The 22,764-nt window shown below is 50.0% G+C and overlaps 1 protein-coding gene across 2 annotated transcripts in view; it reads left to right on the top strand.

The window, feature by feature from the left end:
- Nucleotides 1-22,764, top strand: part of RBM19 (RNA binding motif protein 19) — a 142,895-nt gene that overhangs the window by 41,400 nt on the left and 78,731 nt on the right. For both annotated transcript variants that reach the window (XM_015152890.3, XM_077953224.1), the window contains exons 18-21: nt 891-951; nt 4,943-5,022; nt 7,198-7,253; nt 10,589-10,705. In XM_015152890.3, coding sequence (XP_015008376.3) covers nt 891-951; nt 4,943-5,022; nt 7,198-7,253; nt 10,589-10,705 — 314 coding nt within the window. The remainder of the gene's footprint in view (nt 1-890; nt 952-4,942; nt 5,023-7,197; nt 7,254-10,588; nt 10,706-22,764) is intronic.

The raw sequence follows: 22,764 nt of genomic DNA, 5'->3' as shown, positions 1-22,764 counted from the left end.
CTTAGGTCACACAGTCCACTTGAGGCCCTCAGGGGAAGAGCCCCTAGTTCCCAGGGCTCCTGTCTCACGCCCTGAGTGGAGAGCCGTGGTTAGCCATCAGCCTCCTTGGGCTTGGATCCCAGCTTTGCTCCATGCTAATGATGTGACCCTGAGTGAGTCTGTCAGCCTTTCTGTGCCATAGTTTCTTCATCTGTAACATGGGGATGTTAATAGACTCTTCTCATGGAGTTGTTTTGATGACTGGGTGAAGGAGATATTCCAAGTAAAGCACCTGACACTTTAAACACAAGAGTCAGTAAGCAGCTGCTGCTCGTAGTATTTGTTTCTCAAGATTCTCCCGGGCCCCTGGGCTTCCCCGTTGCCCATTGGTGAATGGGCACCTGCCTTTCCCTGGGCCCCGTGTGTGGTGCTGCAGACACAGTCGGGAACCAGGTAAACATGGATTTTGCTGTGATTGGGTTTCAAATTCTAGCAAAGGAGACAGAAAAAGTTAAGGGGAAAATAGAATAGACTATGACTTAAAATTTTTGTAAAAATTATTTTGGCATTTGGTGCAGGGGGCAGTGAGAGGCCCGGACTGGGACAGTAGACCCCATGCTCCGGAACTTAGGCCCGGCTTCCCGATTGCATGATCTACAGTCAGTCTCTCACTGTTCTGTGTCCCACTTCCTTCTTCTAAAACTGGAACAAGAAACAAGCCCAGCTGCTCTTATGGGGAACCCTAGGGGACTGTCCAGGTTACTTAAAGAAGGTCATCACTCATCACCTCAAAATGTTTTGGGGACCCCAAGTTGTCCATATGGCAAATTTGAGGGTATAGTGTTTGACAGGGGCCCTTGCCTGCATAGTGGTTTAGAGCTGCTGATGATACTTGTTACTTTCTTATCCAGGTGTTTTCAAAAGTGGGGACAGTGAAGAGCTGCTCTATCTCCAAGAAGAAGAACAAAACAGGTATTCCGCATGAAATTCGGAAAGTATTCAGTATTCAGCCGGAAAGAGTGGTTTCCAAAAGAAGCTCCAGCTTCAGACAAGGAGTTGAGGGAGTTCTCCCTTGCACATTTTGAAGGTTCTCTTTTTTTCTGAAGCATGGTCGGCCTCAGACTCTTTGAAAGTAGCCCCTCTTTCTGTTCCCCTGGAGTCTCCTGCTTTCCAGTCGAAGCAGCCTCTCGGGTCAGATCCTCCTAGAGCCTCCAGCACCTCAAACCGCCGGGGTGGTTTCAGAGTGGTGCCATTTGTGGGCAGAGAGCGAGGACCCTGGATGGTATCTAGAGGCTCTGCCTCCTCCCAGCACGTCTGTGCTCTGAAAGTTTGCTAGGAAATAGCAAGAAACAACCAGTCTTGCGCTCTCCCTCTTCCCTTCTGAGGGAGATAACCCAATTGTAGATCTTCTGGAACATTCCACTGAGTCATTAACCACACAGATTTTCCTGAGTTACTAACCATGCACCTCCCAGGCCAGTGGGTACATGGGCAGGCAGAGAGCACTCTCGTGTCTCCATTCGGCCCTGGGTGCTATCCTGAGTCTCCTGGCCTCTGCTGGGCTGTTCTCCAGCCCTGGCTTCCTGCAGGGGATACGTCCTTGCTTTTGCGCAGCCGTGCCAGCCCTATCCTGAGTCCCTTTGGTTTGGCAGGATTTGTAGGAATACTACATGTGTCAGCCCACACTGTGTCCTGAGCACCTGCTGAATGCAAAGTACTGGGTGGCCAGAATGTCTACTGTTGAGTTATTCCTCAAACAGTCCCCAGGCCCCACCAGGCAGCAGGCACGGTGTTAGTTATATATAAGACTGAGGGAGACGCAGCCCTGCCCGCAGCATGCACACAGTCTAGCTGGAGAGAGAAATGCGCTGGTGGTTACATTAGAGTGCAGCAAGAGGTTGGATGGCAGAGACAGGAGTCCAGCACAGGGGATGGATGCCACATCAGCCCAAGGCTGGGAGGGTTAGGGGCGCAGAGCAGCCAGGCGGCGGGAACAAGGTATTCAGAGGCCACTCACACTAGTGGTCGAGCCTGGGGAATTTGTTGAGAAAGAGGCAGGAGATATGCCTAGAAAGGTAGGCGAGTTCCAAACCATGACGTGGCTTTTATGCCACACACACAGAAGAGTTTTGACTTTTCCCCAGAAGTACTGGGGAGCCATGGAGGGTTCTAAGCAGACATATGGCACAGAAGTCAGAGCATCCTTGTATTCATTTACCAGGCTGCCATAAGAAAGTGTCACAGACTGGGTGGCTTAAATGACAGAAGTGTGTTGTCTCATAGCCATAGAGTCTAGAAGTCTAAGCTCAAGGTGCCAGTAGAGTTGGTACCTTCTGGGGGCTGTGAGGGAAGGTCTGTTCCAGGCCTGTCTCTGGGCTTATAGATGGCCGCCTCCATGTTCACAGGGCATCCTCCTTGTATATGCCCATCCCGTGTTCAAATCCACCCACACTTTTTTAAAAAGAACAGCAGTCATCCAATCATACTGGATTTAGGGTCCACCCTAATGACTGCATTTATTTTTATTTTTCGAGGCAGAGTCTGTCACCCAGGCTGGAGTACAGTGGTGTCATCTCAGCTCACTGCAACCTCTGTCTCCTGGGTTCAAATGATTCTTTGCCTCACCTTCCCCAGTAGCTGGGATACAGGCATGTGCCACCATGCCCGGCTAATTTTTGTATTTTTGGTAGAGATGGGGTTTCACCATGTTGGTCAGGCTGGTCTCGAACTCCTGACCTCAAGTGATCTGCTTGCCTTGGCCTCCCAAAGTGCTGGTAATACAAGCGTGAGCTTCCACGCCTGGCCTGTGACCTCATTTTAATTTGGTTACCTCTGTAAAGAGCTTGTCTCAGATAAGGTCACATCTGAGATACTGGGGGTCAGGATTTCTACATGTGAGTCTGGGAAGACACCGTTTACCCCTTAACATCCCTGTTCTCCAGAGTCTTCATATATAGTTTTGGATGCAAGGAAAGGCAGCTAAGTACCAAGTTAATGATGAGAAGGACCAGTTGTGAGGATTTCAGGAAAAAAAAAAAAGTTGTTGCTGAAGTCCAGGATGAGGGTACACCCAGACGGAGGCACACCCAGGCTAGCAGGTGGAGGTGGCTGTCCCTGCCTGTCACTGTGCCCAGTCAGATGCTCTGTGGGGCCAGCCTTGTCCTCCTGGGGAGTGCTCTTCAGCATGTTTTAGAAGTGGTTATCTGATCTTTCCATGTCATAAGCAGCTCTTAAAACATACACTCTCTTTTTCAAGGGCCTGTATTTGAGAGCCCTGTTCTCTGGGGCCCGTCCGTCACAGTTTGGGGAAAGTCTAGACAATGTGTGTCAGTCAGGGTTGCAGCAGGAGACAGAAAGCACTCTCAGCTGGGGTTGGAGCAGAGATGTCTGTAAGGAAGGGGCCAAGGTGTGGCTGGGCTAAGGGAGCCCACAGGGATGTCCAGGGAGTGGGTTCTGTAAGAAGAATGCCTTTTCCCCTGCCTTGCCTGGAGGGACATTAGAGGAAAGTGTGTGACCAGAGCTTAGCTGAGAGTTGGAGCCACGAGATAACCTGCAGGAGTGGTGGCCGTGGATTGGACATGGCCACTGCAGAGCCACCCAAAGCAAGGAGGCAGATGGGGACATGAGGAAGGATCCAGTACTCCAGCCTCTCTCTCCTCCATCCCCCCACCCCCCAATCCCAGATCAGAGCCTCTTGTTGGCTGATGCCAACAGGAAGCCAGGAATCTGGGGAGCCCAGGTAGAGCTGTCTATAGAGGTCAGCTTCCCATAGACACGGTGGCGGAGAGTGGATCTGCATAGTGTCAGTAACTCAGAGATGAACTTGACCTTCTCACAGTTGCCTTTCACACAGTCACTGCGCTTTTAAAATCTCATAGGTACACAGACATGCCAGCCCACCACCTGCAGCCTCAGCCTCCAAAAGAGAGCTTTCGAGGAGTATCTGCTTGAAGAACGAACATTTAAAGTCGCCGTGGGGTGGCACTGGCTGTCAGTTCTGTCTGAGCCATGTATGGGCAATTAATGGAATTCCTTAATGCACTTGGCTCTTATTTTGAACACCTGCTGTCAATGGAAAGGCAGGAGCATAGGTCTCACAAAGAGCACGGTAAAGGTAAAGATAGAAACTGCAAAGTGAGCCAAAGGTAGAGAGCCTCGAGCCTCATTTGAACCCATCAGACTGAAGTGAATCTTTGAATTCACAATAAAGAATAAACCTAACAAATATGTATAAGATGCTGGGGTGTGAGTGGAAGGTGGGGGGACATCAAATCTAATGTCAAGAGGGCAAGATGTAATTAGGGATCTTAATGTTTTTTAGTGCCCTATAAAAGCACTCCTCCCTCCCCAGTCATACATAGTGACGAAGCAGAAGTTTCTGATGAAATTTTTGCAGTATTCTTTGCTATCTGAACTCTTGCTGCTTGCATCCTAGAAGTAAGGAACCAGAGAAGTTTGAATAATGCAGTCGCCCACATGATCCAAACTTTATATCTGAAACCCAAGAACTGAATGGGATTGGCTGGTGAGAAATATTGTTTGTGAAGAGCAAGCCTTTGGTGCATTTGACTCTCACGCACATGTTCATTTTGGGCATTACGTGTGGAGGCAGAGGACTGCCCAGGTAGAAGTTTTGCCACTTGCCTTCATGATGGTCATCTCTCTTGGTTCAGTCTCCCTCCCAAAGCAGAATCCTATTATGAAGTTAATTATCATGTCAGTCATCTTTTAATTAATAGTCAAATGGGCCTCAGGTGGCAGCCATGTTAACTGCATTGACTGATTTCGTCAAGATGACTAGTAATAAACAGCAAGCCAGGAGCCGAGATTTTTGGGGAATGAAGGGGGTATGAAAATAAGAGAAAATACAGTGCAGGTCTGGGGGCCCGTCACAGCCCTTGCACTTGGCCTTGTGCTTCCACTTCACCCACTGGTGTGATTTCCACCTCTCTCTCTCTCTTAGGAGCACTGCTTTCCATGGGGTTTGGATTTGTGGAATACAGGAAGCCGGAGCAAGCCCAGAAAGCTCTCAAGCAGCTCCAGGTAAAGTAAGGATTCTCGGCTGAGGGCCGCGGAGGCGCTTGGCGGGTAGTAGGAGGTCCTGTCAGCCCTCTGAAATTGAGTGGGAATGTGTGTGAAGTCTACACTTGACCTGGCCCATTGCTTTCACCAGATCTCTAGGGGACTGTGGCCCAAGAAAAAATTAAGAACCTTTCCCAACACTCCACAGTCACCATAGTTCGTTCATTGGATCCATAGCACTATTATCAAGGGCCTGACATGTGCCAGGAGTGGTGCAAGGCCTGGGAGAGGTTGCTGATGTGGACCCCTCTTTCTGGTGGGGTAGACAGGCCATGGACCTCTGAATAAACATGCAGGACCAGGTTATGAAGACAAAGCTGCAAGTTGGGGGTGGAGGTGGGGCACTTAGGCTGTGTGGTCAGGGAAGGCCTCTCTAAGGAGGTGACAGTTGAGGCCACACCTACTTCGTCAGAAGTCAGCTGCACAGAGATCTGGGACGGAGGTAGTTTGGGAGGAGGGACCATGTGCAGAGGGTCTGAGGCAGGGGCTGTAAGGTGGGAATGAGCTTAGTACATTTGAAAAGCAAAGAGGCCACTGTGGCAGGGGCGACGTGGGGTGGCGGTTCAGGGTGCAGGATGAGGAGAGAGGTGTGCAGGGCAGGATCTTCTAGGCCATTTTACTGCTCAGCCTAAAGGCAGTAGGAGACCATTAGAGGGCCGTGAGCACACTGGCTTCTGCTCCAGCCTCTGCAGCTGCTGGTGTGGAGAGGGGACGGTGGCTGGGGGCAGGGGGCAGGTAGGAGACCCTTGAGTCATCCAGCCTTGGCCAGGGTGGGAGAAGGTGGGGAAAACAGGGCTGAACCGAAAACTGTTTGGACAAAGACTCAACATCCTGTTCAGACAGAGAAGGGAGATATGCCTTCCTGCTAGATCCTAAGTACAAGGACAGATCGGGACCCTCTAGCAGGAGGGGAGCTGGGGGAACGAGACAGCCTGGGATTGGCACCAAACCACAGGGCAAATTTTGCACCACCTGTAAGTTCCTTTTTTTTTTTTTTTGAGATGGAGTCTTGCTCTGTTGCCCATGCTGGAGTGCAGTGGCGCGATCTCGGCTCATTATAAGCTCTGCCTCCTGGGTTCACACCATTCTCCTGCCTCAGCCTCCTGAGTAGCTGGGACTACAGGCACCTGCCACCATGCCTGGCTAATTTGTTTGTATTTTTAGTAGAGACGGGGTTTCACCGCGTTAGCCAGAATGGTCTCGATCTCGACCTCATGATCCGCCCGCCTTGGCCTCCCAAAGTGCTGGGATTACAGGCGTGAGCCACCGTGCCCGGCCTAAGTTCTAATCCAGAAGCTCTGTGGCCTTGCCTGGGTTCCTTTATGGGATGTAGTGTCTTAGAGTTGGATGATGGTGCCTAGGACGGCCTTCAGCTAATGTGAAGGGGATTCAGTAGGTGTTAGTAGCTTGAGAAGGTGTCCTCTGCTCCCTTCATAATGCCCCACATCCTAGGCTCTTCCTGGTCAGGGGCTGTGTACTCATTTAACTTAAAATCGGCTCTGCAGGTTCAGTGGTCCGTATTTCTCTTTCACGTGATGTAAGATTCTATGAAATTTTACTTTGCACGTGTACTGTATTATGTTCTGGACATCATTGTGTGCATGCATATGTGAATATTGCCTCCAAGAATTGTTCCTACGAAGCTCTGCATGCTGTATTTTATGGGAGATTTAAGGGATTTTCAAGGGTAATTTTGCTAATACACCAGTTCCGCCTTGAGGGACCAATGTTAGTACCTAGCTTTAGATGCAACTCCACTATGATTTAGAATATTTTTCAGGAACATACAAACTAAACCCAACTCTCTCTGCAAGCCAGACCTATGGGCCTTACTTTGCCTGAACATGCTTATAAACAATGGAAAATTCCGTGTCCCTTGAATGACATCTAGGTCAAGGCCTACCTGTGACTTAAGAAAGCATCCAAGGGCTGAGTCTCTGACCACCAGCTGCTGCCTGGGCTCGGTGTGAGCCATTTCAGGGAAAGGCCATCCTCTGTCCTCGAGGCCAGCTAGCCCTGCTCGCTGGGGAACAGAGTCTGCCATCTGCGAGCCAGGGCTCTGCTCTGGTGAAGGGCAAGGATTCAGGTGAGGATTTCTAGGGACAGAGAGGTGAGCCATGTTGTCTTCTCTCTTAGGGTCACATCGTGGACGGCCACAAGCTGGAAGTGAGGATCTCGGAACGAGCCACTAAGTGAGTCTTCAGTGTCCTCAGTTCCCTTTCCTGTGAGCTGGGGTTTCCTGTTCTTGCTGCCGGCCGCCCTGGAGGCTGTCTCTCACCCTTAAATGTCCTTTCCACCCATCCCTTTACCATTTAGGACTCTTCCTAATTAAGATACCTAATTAAGTTAGCATTTACCAACTCCGACCCCTGTTTTCCCAGTGAACTATAACAGTGTTAGTCCTTTGGGTGAATGTTTAATGCACGGGGGTTTTTTTTAATAAGAAAAGGAACAAGTGCAGGAGAAACAGGCAAACAACACTCATCTTGGGATAAATAAACCAAGGAAGAGCTGGAGGTTGCTGGTGCTGTGGATGAACCAGAAGAAGCTGTAAAACCTAGATGTTCCTCTTTATGGAACATGCTTTCTTAGAGCTGAATGACAGTGCCTACGATGGCCTCCAATTAATGTTAGAGAGATTCTGTAGGTGTTAGAGATGGAGGCAGACCAATTTGCCCAATGACCAGTATACTGAAGTAGGGGATTATTTGGAGATTTAGCTTTGCTCCTCCATTTCTACTTGCTTGTATATCTAAATGAGCTATTACACCCGACGTGCCTCCAACAGTGTCCGGCACATAACAGGTGCCCAGCGTAAGCCATTATTGTCATTATCATCTACTTGCCTTGGGTGATAAAATGACTGCCTCTAACAGCCCTAGAACTGGTTTCAGATATTTATTCGGTAGTTTTCAGCAAGTTGGTCATTTGTTGTGGTCATCTGGCAAATTAGCTGCCAGCGAATTGACCTTTCTTTTTCCTTTTTTCTTTGTTGTTAATGCTTCCTGTGAAACCAGCTTGGGCCAGCTCTGGTGTTCTTCACCCATTGTGGTCTGTGCTATGTTAAGCATCCTTGGAGGGAAGAAGGCTTGGTACAGGGGCCCTCCTGAGCTGCCAGTATAACAGAAAGAGGTCAGGCTTTGAGCCCCACACCTGTAGTTTCTAATCCAGGAGCTCTGTGACCTTGCATGGGTGACTTTGCCTCTGAAGTGAAACGTGCTAACTAGAGGTTGTGTGTGAAGCATCTAGCACTTGCAGTGCCCATGAGCACTGAGCCGGCGGTTTCTGTCCAGTACCCTATCTCCAGAGAGCCTGCCTGAATTCAGCCTTGCAGGATCTCACTTCCTAGCCAGTGTTCATGGAACCATTGTTTTACTCAAGAAAAAATTACAGCAAGCCCACTGTGTACCATATCCTCCTCCTAGGCACTGGGGATGGCGTTTCCTTGGGAGTTTACACCCTAGGGCAGGCAGTGCTGTTCCATAGAAGCTTCTGCAGCAATGGAAATGTTCCACATCTCTTCTGTGCAACATGGTAGCCAATTGCCACAAGTGGCTATTTAGCTCTTGAGATGTAGCAAGTGCAACTGTTTTCGCTGTCTATTGCTGCATCACAAAGTATCCCAAAACTTATAGGCTGAAAACAAAACGTTGTCTCATAGTTTCATGGGTCAGGAATTCAGGAGCAGCTTAGCTGGGAATTCTGCCTCAGGGTCTCACATGAGGTTACAGTCAGGATGTCAGCTAGGGCTGCAGTCATCTGAAGGCTCAGCTGGGGCTTGTGGATCTGTCGTGAAGATGACACACTCACATGGCTGCTGGCAGGGGCCTCAGTTCCTCACCTTGGGGATCTCTTTCTGGGACTGTTTGAGTGTCCTCATGGCATGGCAGCGGGTCTCTCCAGAGTGAGTGATCCAAGAATGGGAAAGGAGGAGGCCACAATGTCTTCTGCAACCTAGTCTGAGAATTCACACGCCCTCCCTCTGCTGTGTCCTGCTGGTCACCCAGGCTGGCCCTGGTAGAGCGTGGGAAGGGATTACACAGGGTATGAACACCAAGAGCCAGGGATCATCGGACCATCTTGGAGCCTGATACCCCAGCAACTGAGGAAGTGAATTTGTAGTTTTGCTGCTTCTATTTTTTTTGAGACGGAGTCTCACCCTGTCACCCAGGCTGGACTGCAATGGTGTGATCTTTGCTCACTGCAACCTCCGCCTCCTGGGTTCGAGCAATTCTTGTGCCTCAGCCTCCCGTGTAACTGGGATTACAGGTGCCTGCCACCACACCTGGCTAATTTTTGTATTTTTAGTAGAGATAGGGTTTCACTATGTTGGCCAGGATGATCTTGAACTCCTGACCTCAGGTGATCCACCTAAGCCTCCCAAAGTGTTGGGATTACAGGTGTAAGCCACCATGCCTGGCCTAGTTTTGCTTTGTTTTAATTTAGATTTAACTAGCCACATGTGGCTGGTGGCCACTGTATGAGACAGCATAGCCCCCAGAATGACAAGACAAAAAAAAGAGCTGTGCTGGGTAGCTGTCCCCTTCCTTGCCGAGGGTTCAGGCTAGTCCCCTCCCTTCCAGGTGTGGCAGCCAAGGAACATGATTAAATTTGTAATGTACTAGCACAGGGGTCAGTGCCAGGAAGAGAAATGAAGCTGGTGGGGGTGTGGGTGAGGGGGTTGCCGTTTTAATGAAGACAGAGAAGGCCTGTGAGGAGGTGACATGGAGCAGGCCTGAAGGAGGTGAGTCCTAACGTGGTTATTATCATAACAGCTGCCATTTATTGAATGTTTACCACATGCTGGGTCCAGTACTGAGTCTGCTTATTAAATCTTCAGACAATCAAATTGGGTTGGCCTATCATTACACCCATTCTACAATGGAGGAAACTGAGGCCCAGAGTGGCCATGTTACTTGCCCAAGATCATAGAGATCCTAAGTATCCGATTTGGCATTCACACCCAGCTTGTTAACTCCCAGCCTTTCTCACTTCCCTACCCTGTTTTGGTGGAGTGGGAGGTTTCCCTGGGAGAGCAGGGGGACAGGTCAGGTAGCACTGCATTGGGGATGACCTTGAACGTGGGCTGAGAGTGTCCTCGCTCGCCCCCTGGTCCATCTTCATGGTTAGGCCCCCGCATGTTCCTCCTCGGGTTATTGATGAAGTGTCACAAACAAGACCTTTGGAAACCAACCAGGGCCTTTCTTTGCAACTGGAGAGAAAGACACAATAGAGATTGGGTTTGGTGAGAAACCAGCCCCACCCTTAGCGGGGCTCCTTAAGTCCCTGGTGGCCCCAGAGTCTCTCAAATGAAGGGCAGCAGCCACCCAGGCATGGATGTGTCCCCCTGACGTCTGCAGCTATTTTGGGTCCTGTCACCTTCCTCTCCTTTCAGGTTGGTCCCCCACCCCACGCACCCTCCTTGAATCCATCACCTGAATATTCTGATGGAGGCGTGGTGAAGTCAGTGTTGGGCAGGAGCTGCTGAAGCCCCGAATAACTCGAACCCTCTGCCCTCACCCTCCAGGCCAGCCGTGACATCGGCTCGGAAGAAACAAGTTCCCAGAATGCAGACCACCTCCAAGATCCTGGTGCGGAACATCCCCTTCCAGGCCCACAGCCGGGAGATCCGAGAGCTCTTCAGGTGAGAAGCGCTTGTTTAGTCCAGGGGACTGGTGTGTGGGCGGGGAGCCTGCCCGAGTCTCGGGGAAGGTAGCCTTTGGGTCCTGGATGGTTCCGCTGCAGGCCGGCTCAGTGGTCTTTCAAAGATCATCTTTTGGCTGCTTTTGATTTATCTCCCTTAATCTCAGTTGTGGCTCCCCAGAGCATTGTGCAGGAAAAAAGTCAAAACAGCCAGGTTTCCCCTCTCCAAGGCAGATGGAGAAAGGGCAGGCAGGCTTCCCTGTCCCCATCCACAAGGTGCAAGAGGGGCAGGGGCCCCAGTGGCTAAAATCCAGCCCTGCCCATGATCTGCTTGAAATTTCATCCAGGCCACCCCTTTGGTTTAAGGTGCTAGTTTTCCACCTTAGCCACACATTCCAGCCACCTGGCGATGGCTAAAACACACCTTTGCCAAGGCTGCATCCCCAGAGGGTTGGATTCCATTTTTCAACAGTGGGGTCCAGACATCGGTGTTGTGCTGAAAGCTCCCCAGGGGATCCTAATGTCCAGCCGGGGTTGGGGACCAGTGGCCTAAATGGCTCTACGGAAACGAAGGTGAATTACCTGCACACGTAAAGCAGTCCGTCAGCACCTGCTTGCACAGGCATGGGAAACACAGCTGTCACGGGGACCCAGCCGGTAACGGCAGCAGACTGGGTGGGGACTGAGCAGCAGGAGGGCCTCTCTCTGGCCATCCAGCTGGGATGCCACACAGGAACTCAGGCTTCATAAGACCAGTTCCCATGTTTTGAAAGAAACTAGCCATGTGGATTCTTAAGGGGAATTCATCAGCAACTAATTCACTTTTTAAAACCAAGACAAAGTCAGGCCTGCCCCAGGGCCGCTAGTTGGTGATCCCTATGCTGACGTGTTACAATGTTTGGCTTTTTCAGATTAGGTAGGCATCACCCAGCACCAAGCCCTGAATGAAAGAAATGTCCTTATATCAGGGCCTAAGAAGGGACTGCTTGAAGCCAAGGCCCTCCCCAGGCACGGGCAGGGTAGTAGAGAGACCATCTAGCTCTCAGAATGTAATGGCAGATGAAGTCAGCTTCACCCAAACACATTGTTGAGGCTTGGGTGGGATCCAGGACTGCTCGGGGGACCTGCAGCACCGTGACCTGCGTGTGGGTGAACATTTAGAATTCTACAAACTAGGTCTCGTTCATTCATTCTATGCTTGCACAAGGATCCGAGAGTGAAGCCTCTGTTAGAGTTGCCAGTTAGCATCTTGCAAGGTAATCTGTGGATACAAAATAAGCCTTGTGTTTTGGAGATGAAAAAGAATTATCTTTGTGTGGCATCTACCTTCTTTGCTTTCACTCTGTAGTTTGAAGCATAAGAAGTCACCTGGGGAACTTCAGAAATCTTTGTCCTCTTTTTCCCCTGTTTATTCTAAATCATACAATAGTATTCAGTTCATAAACAGATGTGGTGTGTGGTGAGCTGGGATCTGAGGCAGAGACCAATCCTGCCTGTATCTGGGAAACAGGATCTTAGCTATATGATCCCCGGGTATCCTGCACGGCAGGAACAGCCTGGCAAGATGGGGTCATGACCTGGGGGATGTTCGCCATTTCCCCAAACCTCGGTTGATCAGTCATCCCTCCAGGAAGGTATATATCCTTAGCCTCTCGGTGTGTCTGCTTACTTTAACATACTCTGCTTTTTAAAAGGAGTCCAATTTAAGAACTGCCAGATTAAAACAGGCTTGCTAAGAAGAGCACATGTTGATCAGGAAATAATATCCTGCCGAAATGACAGTTTCACTTGGTTCTGCAGTATATTTAGGATGACACTTATCCGGGGAAACAAAAGACCTCAAGGGAAGAGAGAGCACTTTGTTTGATCTCACGTATTATATTTATTTTTAGAAGACAGGGAATTAGTGTCCGCTGAACATAATTACATGTAGTGACTCTTCTCCTTGGCATTGTTCTGATGAGAGTTTTCTTAAACCCCTGGAAACGTAAGCCCTTCTTGGAGGGGCCATACCTGCTATTGTTGTTCACTCCGACCGGGGACGTAAGGCAGTTCTTCATTGCAGACAGCAGGGGTCGCTGTGAGCCTTCTCGGGGACTTCTCCGAGATTGTCCAGGGAAGCCCCAGACAGGATTTCAGACAAAGCCACTGGCCGGTAAAGGTCGTTAGCCAGGGAGAGGTTTCAGGGTTTCGGGGAACCAGGATGGTCCATTTGGCCAGGCAGGTTCTATGGGTTTATCCTACCAGGTGTAGTAAAAATCACAACTCCCTTTTATTACACGCTTGCTGCGTACTGAGCTCTGAGCTTGAATGCCTTCCCATGCAGAATCACCTCCTTTAAGCCACACAGCAGCCCTGTGAGGGATGGTCATCCCTTTTGCACCTGGACAGAAACTGGAGACGGAAACTAGGGAGACGAAGTGTCCTGCCTGAGACCACCCTGCTGAGTGGGGATTTGAATCTAAGTCAGCCTAACCCAGAGCCCCAGCTTGGAGCCACTCCTCTCTGCTGCCTGTTCTTTTGGGTCTAAAAGGAGCTGTCTTCCTCCAGATCATTCCAGTGGGAACCAAATGACAGCGAGTGTGTCATTTGTACCAGGCACTGTGCTAGCCACGAGGCATGTAGCTGTTTCAGGAGAGATTTAGGTCTCTCTGTAGGGGACCAGAGAGGAAACTGACAGTGACAGCCAGTGGGACAGGTGTGCAGGTGAGAGCGCAGGGCTCCGGAGATCATTCTCCAGGCAGGGCCTCAAGCTACCCTGCCTGCTGGAGGGGAGAGGAGGCGCCCTCCTAGCCGGAAGGAGCAGTGCCTGGGGCCCTTCCCGGAGGCCACCAGCCTTCCACTGGGTCCTCAGTGCACCGCACTCCAGCCCCTTAACTAACCAGCCCTGGATTAAACCAGACAGGCATCAAGAGGCACTGCATTTCCGTGTTTCTGTGCGATTGCTGTCTGGGGCGACTCAAAGATTATGTTTTTGGAAACTCAGAGAGAGGCACGGCAGTGGATTCGTGGACAACGATTCTCATCCTCTCTGTGGCTCTCTTTTGGGACCTCAGTTTCCCCTGGCATAAACTGGTGGTAGTAACACTGGTGATAACATGCACTGTAATTTGTGCTGATGCTGTGGTAATATGTGTGAGTGCTGATTTCTTTCTCATTTCCCCGGCCCTGTGTGCTGCGGTGCCTCATGTTTCTAGGGGCCCATTCATCACCATGGCCCGGTAAAGCAGTTTCATGTCCGCTTCTCAGTGAAGAAGCCAGCTCCGGAGCCCAAATTCCACCCACTGGGTCATCAGATGCCTCAGGCCGCCACCCTGCTCAGCAGCCTCAAGGACTATAAGGATTAAATGAGATTGTGCAGATGAGGCACTTAATCCAGCCCCTGGCAGGGTAGCAGGTAGTTAATAAATGTTGACTGTGGTGTTCAACAGCACCAAACCAGTGGAGCCAGGATTTGAACCCAGGGTTTGAATCTGACTTTATAGACAGAACCCAGGTCCACAACGGCAGTGCTGAAGCCTTGAAGGTCCTGGGCAGCGTTTTCCTGTTTTGTTTTGTTTTGTTTTGTTTCTGCAAAGGAAGGCTGTAATCCTGTAATCCTCTCTTCCTGCCCCATTCATCTGTGTTCTGGGGCAGAGAGTCAGGAAGGACCTTGAGGGACAGGCTGAGCCAGCCCCCCTCTACCCCCCAAAAGGAAATGTGGAAGACACACAAATGGCGGTGCCCCAGACTGTGCAAGTATGCAGGTACACACAAACTTCTCACCCCACCACTCGAGCAAGGATGGAAATGGCCGGTGGTCAGCTCACCCGGCCGGTGCCCAGAGTCTTAGGTCAGTATGGATCTAAAAGAAGGAAGGAAGGAGGTGGAGACTGGGCTTCCCACTACCCCACCCCCACCCCCACCCTGTCTGGGTTTGCTCTGGAGTAGGTGTGTTGCACGTGTGTTTTGCCATGTTGTTTATTTTTCTCTTTCCTTGTCTCCTCCGGGAAGTGCCCGGGGCAGAGAGGCAGGTCAGGGCCTGGATTGGGCCTAAGTGTGTACATGCAAATGAAGCCTACACTTGGGGCTCTCCTGCTGACACACAGCACCTGTGTGCAGAGCGCACGCGTTTGGTGGAGAGGGTCTTGTTTCCGCCCCCATTTCAAAAGCCGGAAGTGGTGTTAAAAACAGAGCTGGCTGATACAGGCATTCAGGAGGCATGGGACGCGGGGCGAACCACTTCCCAGGCAGTCTCTGTATCAGTCTGTCCACACAGCAGCCCAACATGGTAGGACTGTTAAACCTACCTTCTAGATGAGGAAACTAGGGTACAGACAGTAACGGTGCTATTCCTAGATGGACCCTGGCTTGCCCATTTCTGTCATAATCCATGGGGCTGCCTGGTTTGAGCCACCTGGGTTCCGGCAGGCGGTAGCCTGCATCTTCCAGGAAGGAGGCTCTGCAAACAGGGTCGGCCTCACACTTGGTTAAATGCACTGCTGTCACCTTCTTGAAATTCTTAGTAATGTTTGAACGAGGGGTCCTGGATTTTTATTTTGCACCAGGCCCTGCAAATTGTATAGCCAGTTCTGCCTGCAAACCAGTGGAAGAATCAGGAAGTTTGGAGCCAGGGTGTAGTGGCCATTGGCCAGGCTTAGTTTGCTCGTCTGCAGGATGGAAATGAAGAGTGTGTCTGCCTCCCCTGCCTCCCTGCCAAGGCGGTGAAAGGCTCAGGGAGAGGGTGGGTAGACAGGCTGACCAGAGGAGGGACGCCTTTATGGAAGCTTGTCTGTCACTGTCATGATCATCACGAAGGCCCTCTGTGGATTACTGCTAAGGAACGCGTTTCAGACCTGCCTGTCTGAGGATACCGCGGGAATGTCCAGGCAGCTCTGAAGTCCAGGCCAGGTCAAGTCATGGTGAAGAGTCAGTTCTGGTGATAAATCTGTGGGTTCAGTGCACTTCTCTCCCTTCCTGTGCTATGTCATGTTAGCTCTCCGGGCCTCAGTTTTCCTCATCTGTCAAATGAGGATGAAAAGAACCTGCCTTAGAGCTGGGTGATAAACGATGAGTCAAGTGTGTGAGACAGCTAGCATAGTGCTGGGCTCATGAAAAGCTCCCAGCCAGCGTAGCTGTTATTACTGTGTTTCCTTCTGGTGGCCTGCCACGCCAGGAACGCTGTTCGGTGTTAGGTTTAGGAAGACAGAGTTGAGCGGGTCTGGAGGTGAGAAGGAAGGCTTGGGTGGTTCACGCTTAGCCTGTCCACACACGGTACTCCAGAGTGCCCCGGCTCACTTTCCACCTGTGAGTTTCCGCTGTCTTCTCTGGGGACGCTGGCATCCACAGGTTCACAGTCAAGACCCGATTTCGCATTCTTCCTTCTCCGCTCCCTCCCTTCGTTTTTACCAACAGGTGGTTCACGTTGCCTTCCGGCCGGTGGAGTCAGATGGACATTTGTGAGAGAGTTACCTTCTTGATTGGGGTTTTGGGCAATTAGCTTTTCCTTTAGTGTGGCCCCTGAGAGAAAATCGCCCACGTGGCCGTCATCAGGGTAGCAGGTGCTAAAAGTCTGTTTCCACACTTTGGGAGTCCAAAGCAGGAGGATCTTTTGAAGCTAGGAATTCGACACCATCCTGGACAACATAGCAAGACCCCATCCTTACAACAAATACAAAAATTAGCTGAACTGTGTGGTGCTCGTGTAGTCCCAGCCACTCAGGAGGCTGAGGCAGGAAAATTGTTTGAGTCTGGCTGTCCGAGTTTACAGTGAGCTATAATTTGGCCACTGCAGTCCAGCCTGTGCAACAGAGTGAGGCCTTCTCTCTAAAAAAAATAGAACAAAAGGAGGCCTTTAGCACACTCCAGCACACTCTTCCACTGACTAACTCCTGACCCCTGGCCAGGGTAGCTCAGCCTGTCCTGCTGTCCTGCAGCCCCGTTACCATTGCACCCCAGCTGCCTCAGCTCCCCTTGGAACTGCTCCATGTGGTTGCTTACTGTACTGACCCTCAACCTCCGAATATAAGCTGGGACGCTCTGGCCCACTGTCATGTCCACAGGTGCCTGCTACATAGCTGGTGCTCTGATAATGTTAGTGGAGCGCATACCCACTGGGTGAAGCCTTTCTCTATACAATCCTGGTAGAAACGCAAAGTGTAAGGCACAGAGAGGTTCAGGAGTCTGCCCGAGGTCACACAGCCCTGAGGCAGCACAACCAGCTCCCCCTCCAGAGCTTCACTCGTCACCCTGGAACTCCTGCCATGGGTCAGGGATGTCTGGTGAGAGCAGCCAGCAGTTGCAGGCTGGCAGATGGAGAGCTACTTTTCTCCTTTTATCTCAGCATCTTTTTTTTTTTTTTTTTTTTTTTTTACTATTTTCTTCCTCGAGGTGTGAACCACCTGCTAGGGTGTGAATGGGCGAGAGTTCACAACAGGTGTCTGGAGATCTTAATTACATGGCTTGCATCTCCTGTCCCCCGCACACCTGTTGTGCCTGCTTTGTGGACAGCGTCTGTCCATCCCTGGCCTCCTGGCCTTCTCATTTCCTCTTGCAGTGGCCGTGACGGTGGAGGGAAGGCCGAGGACAGCTCGCTCGCCCACGCTCCCCACACACACCTCCGTTGTCTCCCCTGCGCAGGCACGGGGTCACTGCCCGACTGACTCCTGGTTGTCAGCAGTACTTTTCCAAAAGCTTTGAGCCCTTTAAGCCCTTTCATCTGCCAGGGCAGAGACGCAGAGCAGGCTGGGAGAGGACTTCCCATTTTCCAGGCTTTCCCTGAAGAAGCTCTGCAAAAATCAGGCTCGGGCAGCTCCTGAGAGCCTGCCAAGCAGGATGGGTTGAGTGAGGTGTGTGGGGTGGGAGAAAACCCTTAGCCAAGTTCTCAAAGGGATGGGTGAGGAGGATGAAGCTGACCCCAGGTGTCTCTCCTCTACACAAGTCGCCTCCTCCCACATCCACCTGCCCAGAGAGCCCCTAGGTCAGGGGGCATCGCAGCCACTGACCAGCTCCAGCTACGCTTGCTCATTATTGCCTGGTGCTTTGGGGCTTCTGCAGCAGAGTGAAGAGCTTGCAACCTCATCCATATGACCTCATCCTACCCTGATGAGGTATTTCCAAATATCGATGCTCTGGCCCTGGCTGGGAAAAGTTTGCCAACCCCTGGACTCAGTTAAACACAAGGCCTAAGTAGGGATGTGGCATGTCCTCACAGAGCACTGGGAACCTGAAGTCAGAGAACGGGGTTTGTGGTCTTCTAGTTTCAGTTACACAAATAAGGTATTTTTTTTCCTCCCCTTTATGAAACATACAGGGGTTACAAATAAAGCTAAGTCCTGTTGACCCCCTCAGAGGACTGGCTTCGAGGACCAGGTCATTTCCCCACTCTGCCCTGTTTTCCTATCAGGATATTCCCACTCTTCCTACTTTGCTGTGGTTTGACAGGATGGAATGAATGCATGCCCTCATTCATTCAGTGTGCACGCGGCGCCTCCTGTCTCCTCTGCACCGAGGGAGAGGCAGATTTATTCCCCTGGCATTCCTCTGGCGTCAGTGGAGCCTCTCTCTATACCAGGTGCATTGCTCGGCCCTGGGAAAGTGGCTGTGAATAAGGCACAGTTCCTGCCCTCATGGCTCTTGTGTTCTAATGGTGGTTGGCAGTAGGGGCAGTAAACAAATGAACAAATAAATTCTGTGACATGGTGGCATGAGCGCTCCGAAGACAGTTAAAGCAAGAGGTAGGAGGGATAAGAATGAGACCAGTACCAGTTTCTGTGGCTGCCATGACAACATGCCGCAAACGGGGGTCTTAAAACAGCAGACATGTATTCTCACAGTTCCAGAAGCCGGAAGTCCCAGTGCAAGGTGTGGGCAGGGCTGTGCTGCCTCCAAAGGCTGCAGGGGAGATCCTTCCTCACCTCCTCCCACTCCTGGCAGCTGCTGCCAATCCCTGCTATTGCTTAGCGTGGGGCTGTGTCAGTCCCATCCCTGCCTCTGTCATCTCTGGTGTTCTTCTTTCTGTGCCTTCTCCTGATAAGGACGTCAGGCATTGCATTGAGGACCCACACTAATCCATTTCACCCCATCTGACCTTGATCACATCTGCCAAGGTCCTATTTGGTAAGGTCACTTTACAGGTTTCAAGTAGACGTCATTTGGAAGACACCCAGTACAGGGAGTTTTAGAATGGGCAGTTAGGTAAGGCTTCTCCAAGGAGGGGACATTTGCATGGAGACCTGGGGGTGTGAAGGAGTGAGCACGTGCAGATCCAGAGACAGTAAATGCCGAGCCCTGACGAGGCAGGACCAGTCTTACCCCATGTGATGGCCAGCTAGCATGCATGCAGAAAAGCGCACAGATCCTAAGTGGACAGTGTGGCAAGTGGTCACAAATTCAGCACAACTGTGTAACCAGCACGTGGCTCAAGAGGCCGAGCATTTCCAGCTAGCCCCTGTCCAGCGCCTCCTTCCAGTCACTACCTGCCCCCCACCAAGAGCAGCCACTCTCTTAACTTCTAAAAGCATGTATTACTGTTGCCTGTTTTTGTACTTTCTGTAAATGGAACTGGAACATATATTCTCATTTGTGTCTGGCTTCTTTGCTCATCATTCTGTTTCTGAGATCCGCACATGTTGTTACGTTGCAGTTGTAATCCGTTCATTGTTGTGACCGTCTAGAATTCCATTGTATGAATATGTTGCAGTATACTTACCCATTTCGCCAATGAGCATTTGGGTAGTTGGCAGGGTTTGGGCTATTTCAAATACTGCTCCTGTGAGCATTTTTTCGGCATCCACATGCATGTGTCCCTGTAGAGTGTATGTGTAGGTATGGAATTGCAGGCTCACGGGGTATGCATATTTTAGCTTTAGCAGGTATTTATTTCCAGGCTGGTTTCCAAAGTGGTTGTATCAGTTTACACTTCCTTCCACGGTCAGTTTATGGTGTTCTGGTGCCTCTTCGTCCACACTTGGTGTTGTCTGTCTTTTCCTTAGCCATTCTGGTAGGTAGATGGTGGCTACAGTGGTATTACCGCATTATGGTTCTAATTTGTGCTTCCCTGGTAGTTTAGGAAGTCAAATGTTTTCTCATATGTTTATGAGCCATTTGGATATCTGTTGTCTCTTGTGGGATGTCTGTTCAAGTTTTTTGCCCACTTTTTAAAAACTGGCTTGTCTGATTTTTTAATTTATTTTTCTTTTCAATTGTCTAATTACTTTTTATTTAACTTTCTGAATACTGTACTGTGCAATTACAGTGTCTCCCATTCTGTAAGTCACTTTCACCTTCTCGGTGGTATCCTTTGATGAACAGAGGCTCTTCACTTAGATCTTGTCACTGTCATTTTTCTCCTTCCTGGTTAGAACTTTTTGTGTCTGCTAAAAGATCTTTGCCTCTTCTGAGCTCATGAAGGTGGCCACCTATATTTTTCTCTAAAAGGAAAGGCTTCTCTTTGACCCTTCATATCAAGGTATGCAATCCATCTGGCATTGATTTTTGTATATGGCGTGAGGTACAGACCAAGGAGCATTTTTTTTCCACGTGGATATTCAATTGGCCCAATATCATTTATTGCAAAGACCATTCTTTCCCCTCCCTCTGCAGCATTGATTTTGTCATAAATCAGGTGACTGTGTGTGAGGGTCTGCTTCTGACTCTAATCTGCTCCCCGGGTCTATTTGTCTGCCCCCATGCCAATACCAACCTGTGTTAATTACCAGGACTTTGTAATAGACTTGATATCCAGTGGCTTTGTTCTTTCCCGTGATTGCCTGGCTGGGGTTGGCCGTTAGCGCTTCAGGTCGTTGGGCTTTCTTGACTTACATTTGTAAAAGATCTTGTAAGGAGAAAAATCTCTCAGGGGGACGAGCAGGTATGAGGAGACCCAAGAGGGGGCTTTTACTTCACCTGGGCCAGAGCTGACTGTGGCTTGGACCAGACGTCAGCTGTGGAAGTGGGATGCCAGGTCAGTATGGGAATATGTTTGATGGTGTCTTTGGTGAGGGCTGTGCAGGCAGAGAGAGGGATCGCAGATGATGCCTATATTTAGGTCCTAAGCAGCTAGCTGGATAATTGGCCACATTTGGGGATGGGAAAGTCTGAGAGAGCCGCCATCTTGGCAGAATGTGCGTCCCTCACAGCCCCGCTCCACACACACACATCCTTTCCTTACCTGTCACAGTATAAATAATCACTGGCCACAGTCGTGATGCCAAGGTTGTGTGCCTCACCTCATCAGCCTGTGTGTCTATGTGTGTTTGGGGGCTTCTGTGAGCATTCCTGTTGGGATCCATGCATGTCAGCCTCGCACCAGCATTTGCAGTTTTGATGGTCCTCGCCGCCGCATTCTCTGCCTTCGTGAGCCAGGCACCATTGACGATACCTCCCGATGTCTGCACAGCACCTTACCCAAGGGCCCTGCAGGGACCTGAAGTGCTTTTGTGCTCAGGATTTCATTCATTCCTCCCCCAAGAAGCCTGGGGAACTGAAGCGTACAAGTCAGATGGCTTCCCAGCTATAAAACCCTGCACAAGTGGCAAAGCCATATTTGCACTCGCAGATACTCTTCCTGTGCTGTCTTTCCTATTATGAATACAAGGGAAAGAGTTTTTTTAACTCTTTCATGTGCCCATTCAGCACGTATCTGCTGATCCCTTACAACATGCCTATCTTCAGCAAGCATCACCCCTAAGGTTTTACTGTCCACTATGCTTATCAAGGGCCGTCCACAAATACCATGTGCTTATTGGGAGCTCAGCGCTGTACCAGTTTCATAGAGCCCCCTCCTACCCTCAGAATAACCACAGTCCAAGGAAATGATGACCTGCCTGGAAGATGAGCACAGGTACCAGGCAGTGACTGCAAAATGCCAGGGAATCAGTTCCACCAGGGGAATGGCCCCAAGACAGAATGTAGGAGTCCTTGCCTCATACCTTTTTATTTCGAAAAAAAGATCTTGAGTTCTTAGTGGACTCCAGGGTTCACCAGCTGTGGGATGTAGCTCAACAGAATTCTATGGTCCAGATCCCAAAGGTCTGAACTCCTCTATGGCATGACCACATCTTAAATCCATCTTTTAATGGGTAAAATGAATAAGTATATCCTCCTGTTTTAGGAGGGAGAGACGGGAACTACCCAGATTATATCAAGATAGAAGATCTAGGGTTGGCCAGCCTACAAAAGGAATGCCCAGGGGGAACATTAGGGGCTCTGACTCACAGCAAATGTTACTGAAAATCAGATTTCTGCTGAGGGTACAAACAAATGAATGTACATGTAACCGTCAGGATGGCGAAAATAAAAAATAGTGGTGACACAAGATGCTGACAATGATGCAGAGAAACTGGATTGTTTATGCATCGCTGGTGGGAACGAAAAATGGTACAGCCGCTCTGGGAAATTCCAAGTGTAGGCAGTTTTCTTACAAAGTAAAATGTGCACTGTCTCTATGAGCCAGCAATTACACTCTAGAGCATCACCACCAGAGAAATGACAACTCACGTTCACACAAAAACAGATTCACATGTCCGTCAACTGATGAGTGGATAAACAAAATGGGGTATGTTCATACAATGGAATGTTATTCGGCCATAAATAGGAATGGACTACTGATAATGTGGGTTTGAAAGCAGGATTCTGAGTGAAAGAAGCCAGACACAAATAAATGGGAATGGACTACTGATAACTTGGGTTTGAAAACATGATTCTGAGTGAAAGAAGCCAGACACAAAAGGCCACATATCCCATTATTGTGTATCTGTGGGTTCCACATCCACATATTCTGTACCCACAGATTCCACCAACCACAGATCGAAAATAATGCAGAAGGGACTTGAATGTCCTTGAATTTTGGTACCCATGAGGGTCCTGGAGCCCATCCCCTGTGGATACCGAGGGTCGACTAGGCACATCCATAGAGACTGAAAGTAGATTCACAGTTGCTTAGGGAAGGGGAAGGTAGGTTGGGAGTTACTAGATAAAGGGTACAGAACTTCTGTGTGAGATAACGAAAATCTTCTAAAATTGGCTGTGGTTGTGCAGCTCTGTAAATGTAGCAAAAACCATCCAGTTGTGTACTTTAAA

This window comes from Macaca mulatta, chromosome 11, assembly GCF_049350105.2.
Source record: "Macaca mulatta isolate MMU2019108-1 chromosome 11, T2T-MMU8v2.0, whole genome shotgun sequence".
Taxonomy (NCBI): domain Eukaryota; kingdom Metazoa; phylum Chordata; class Mammalia; order Primates; family Cercopithecidae; genus Macaca; species Macaca mulatta.
Note: the sequence above shows the minus strand (reverse complement) of the source record. Positions and strands in the feature narration are given on the sequence as shown.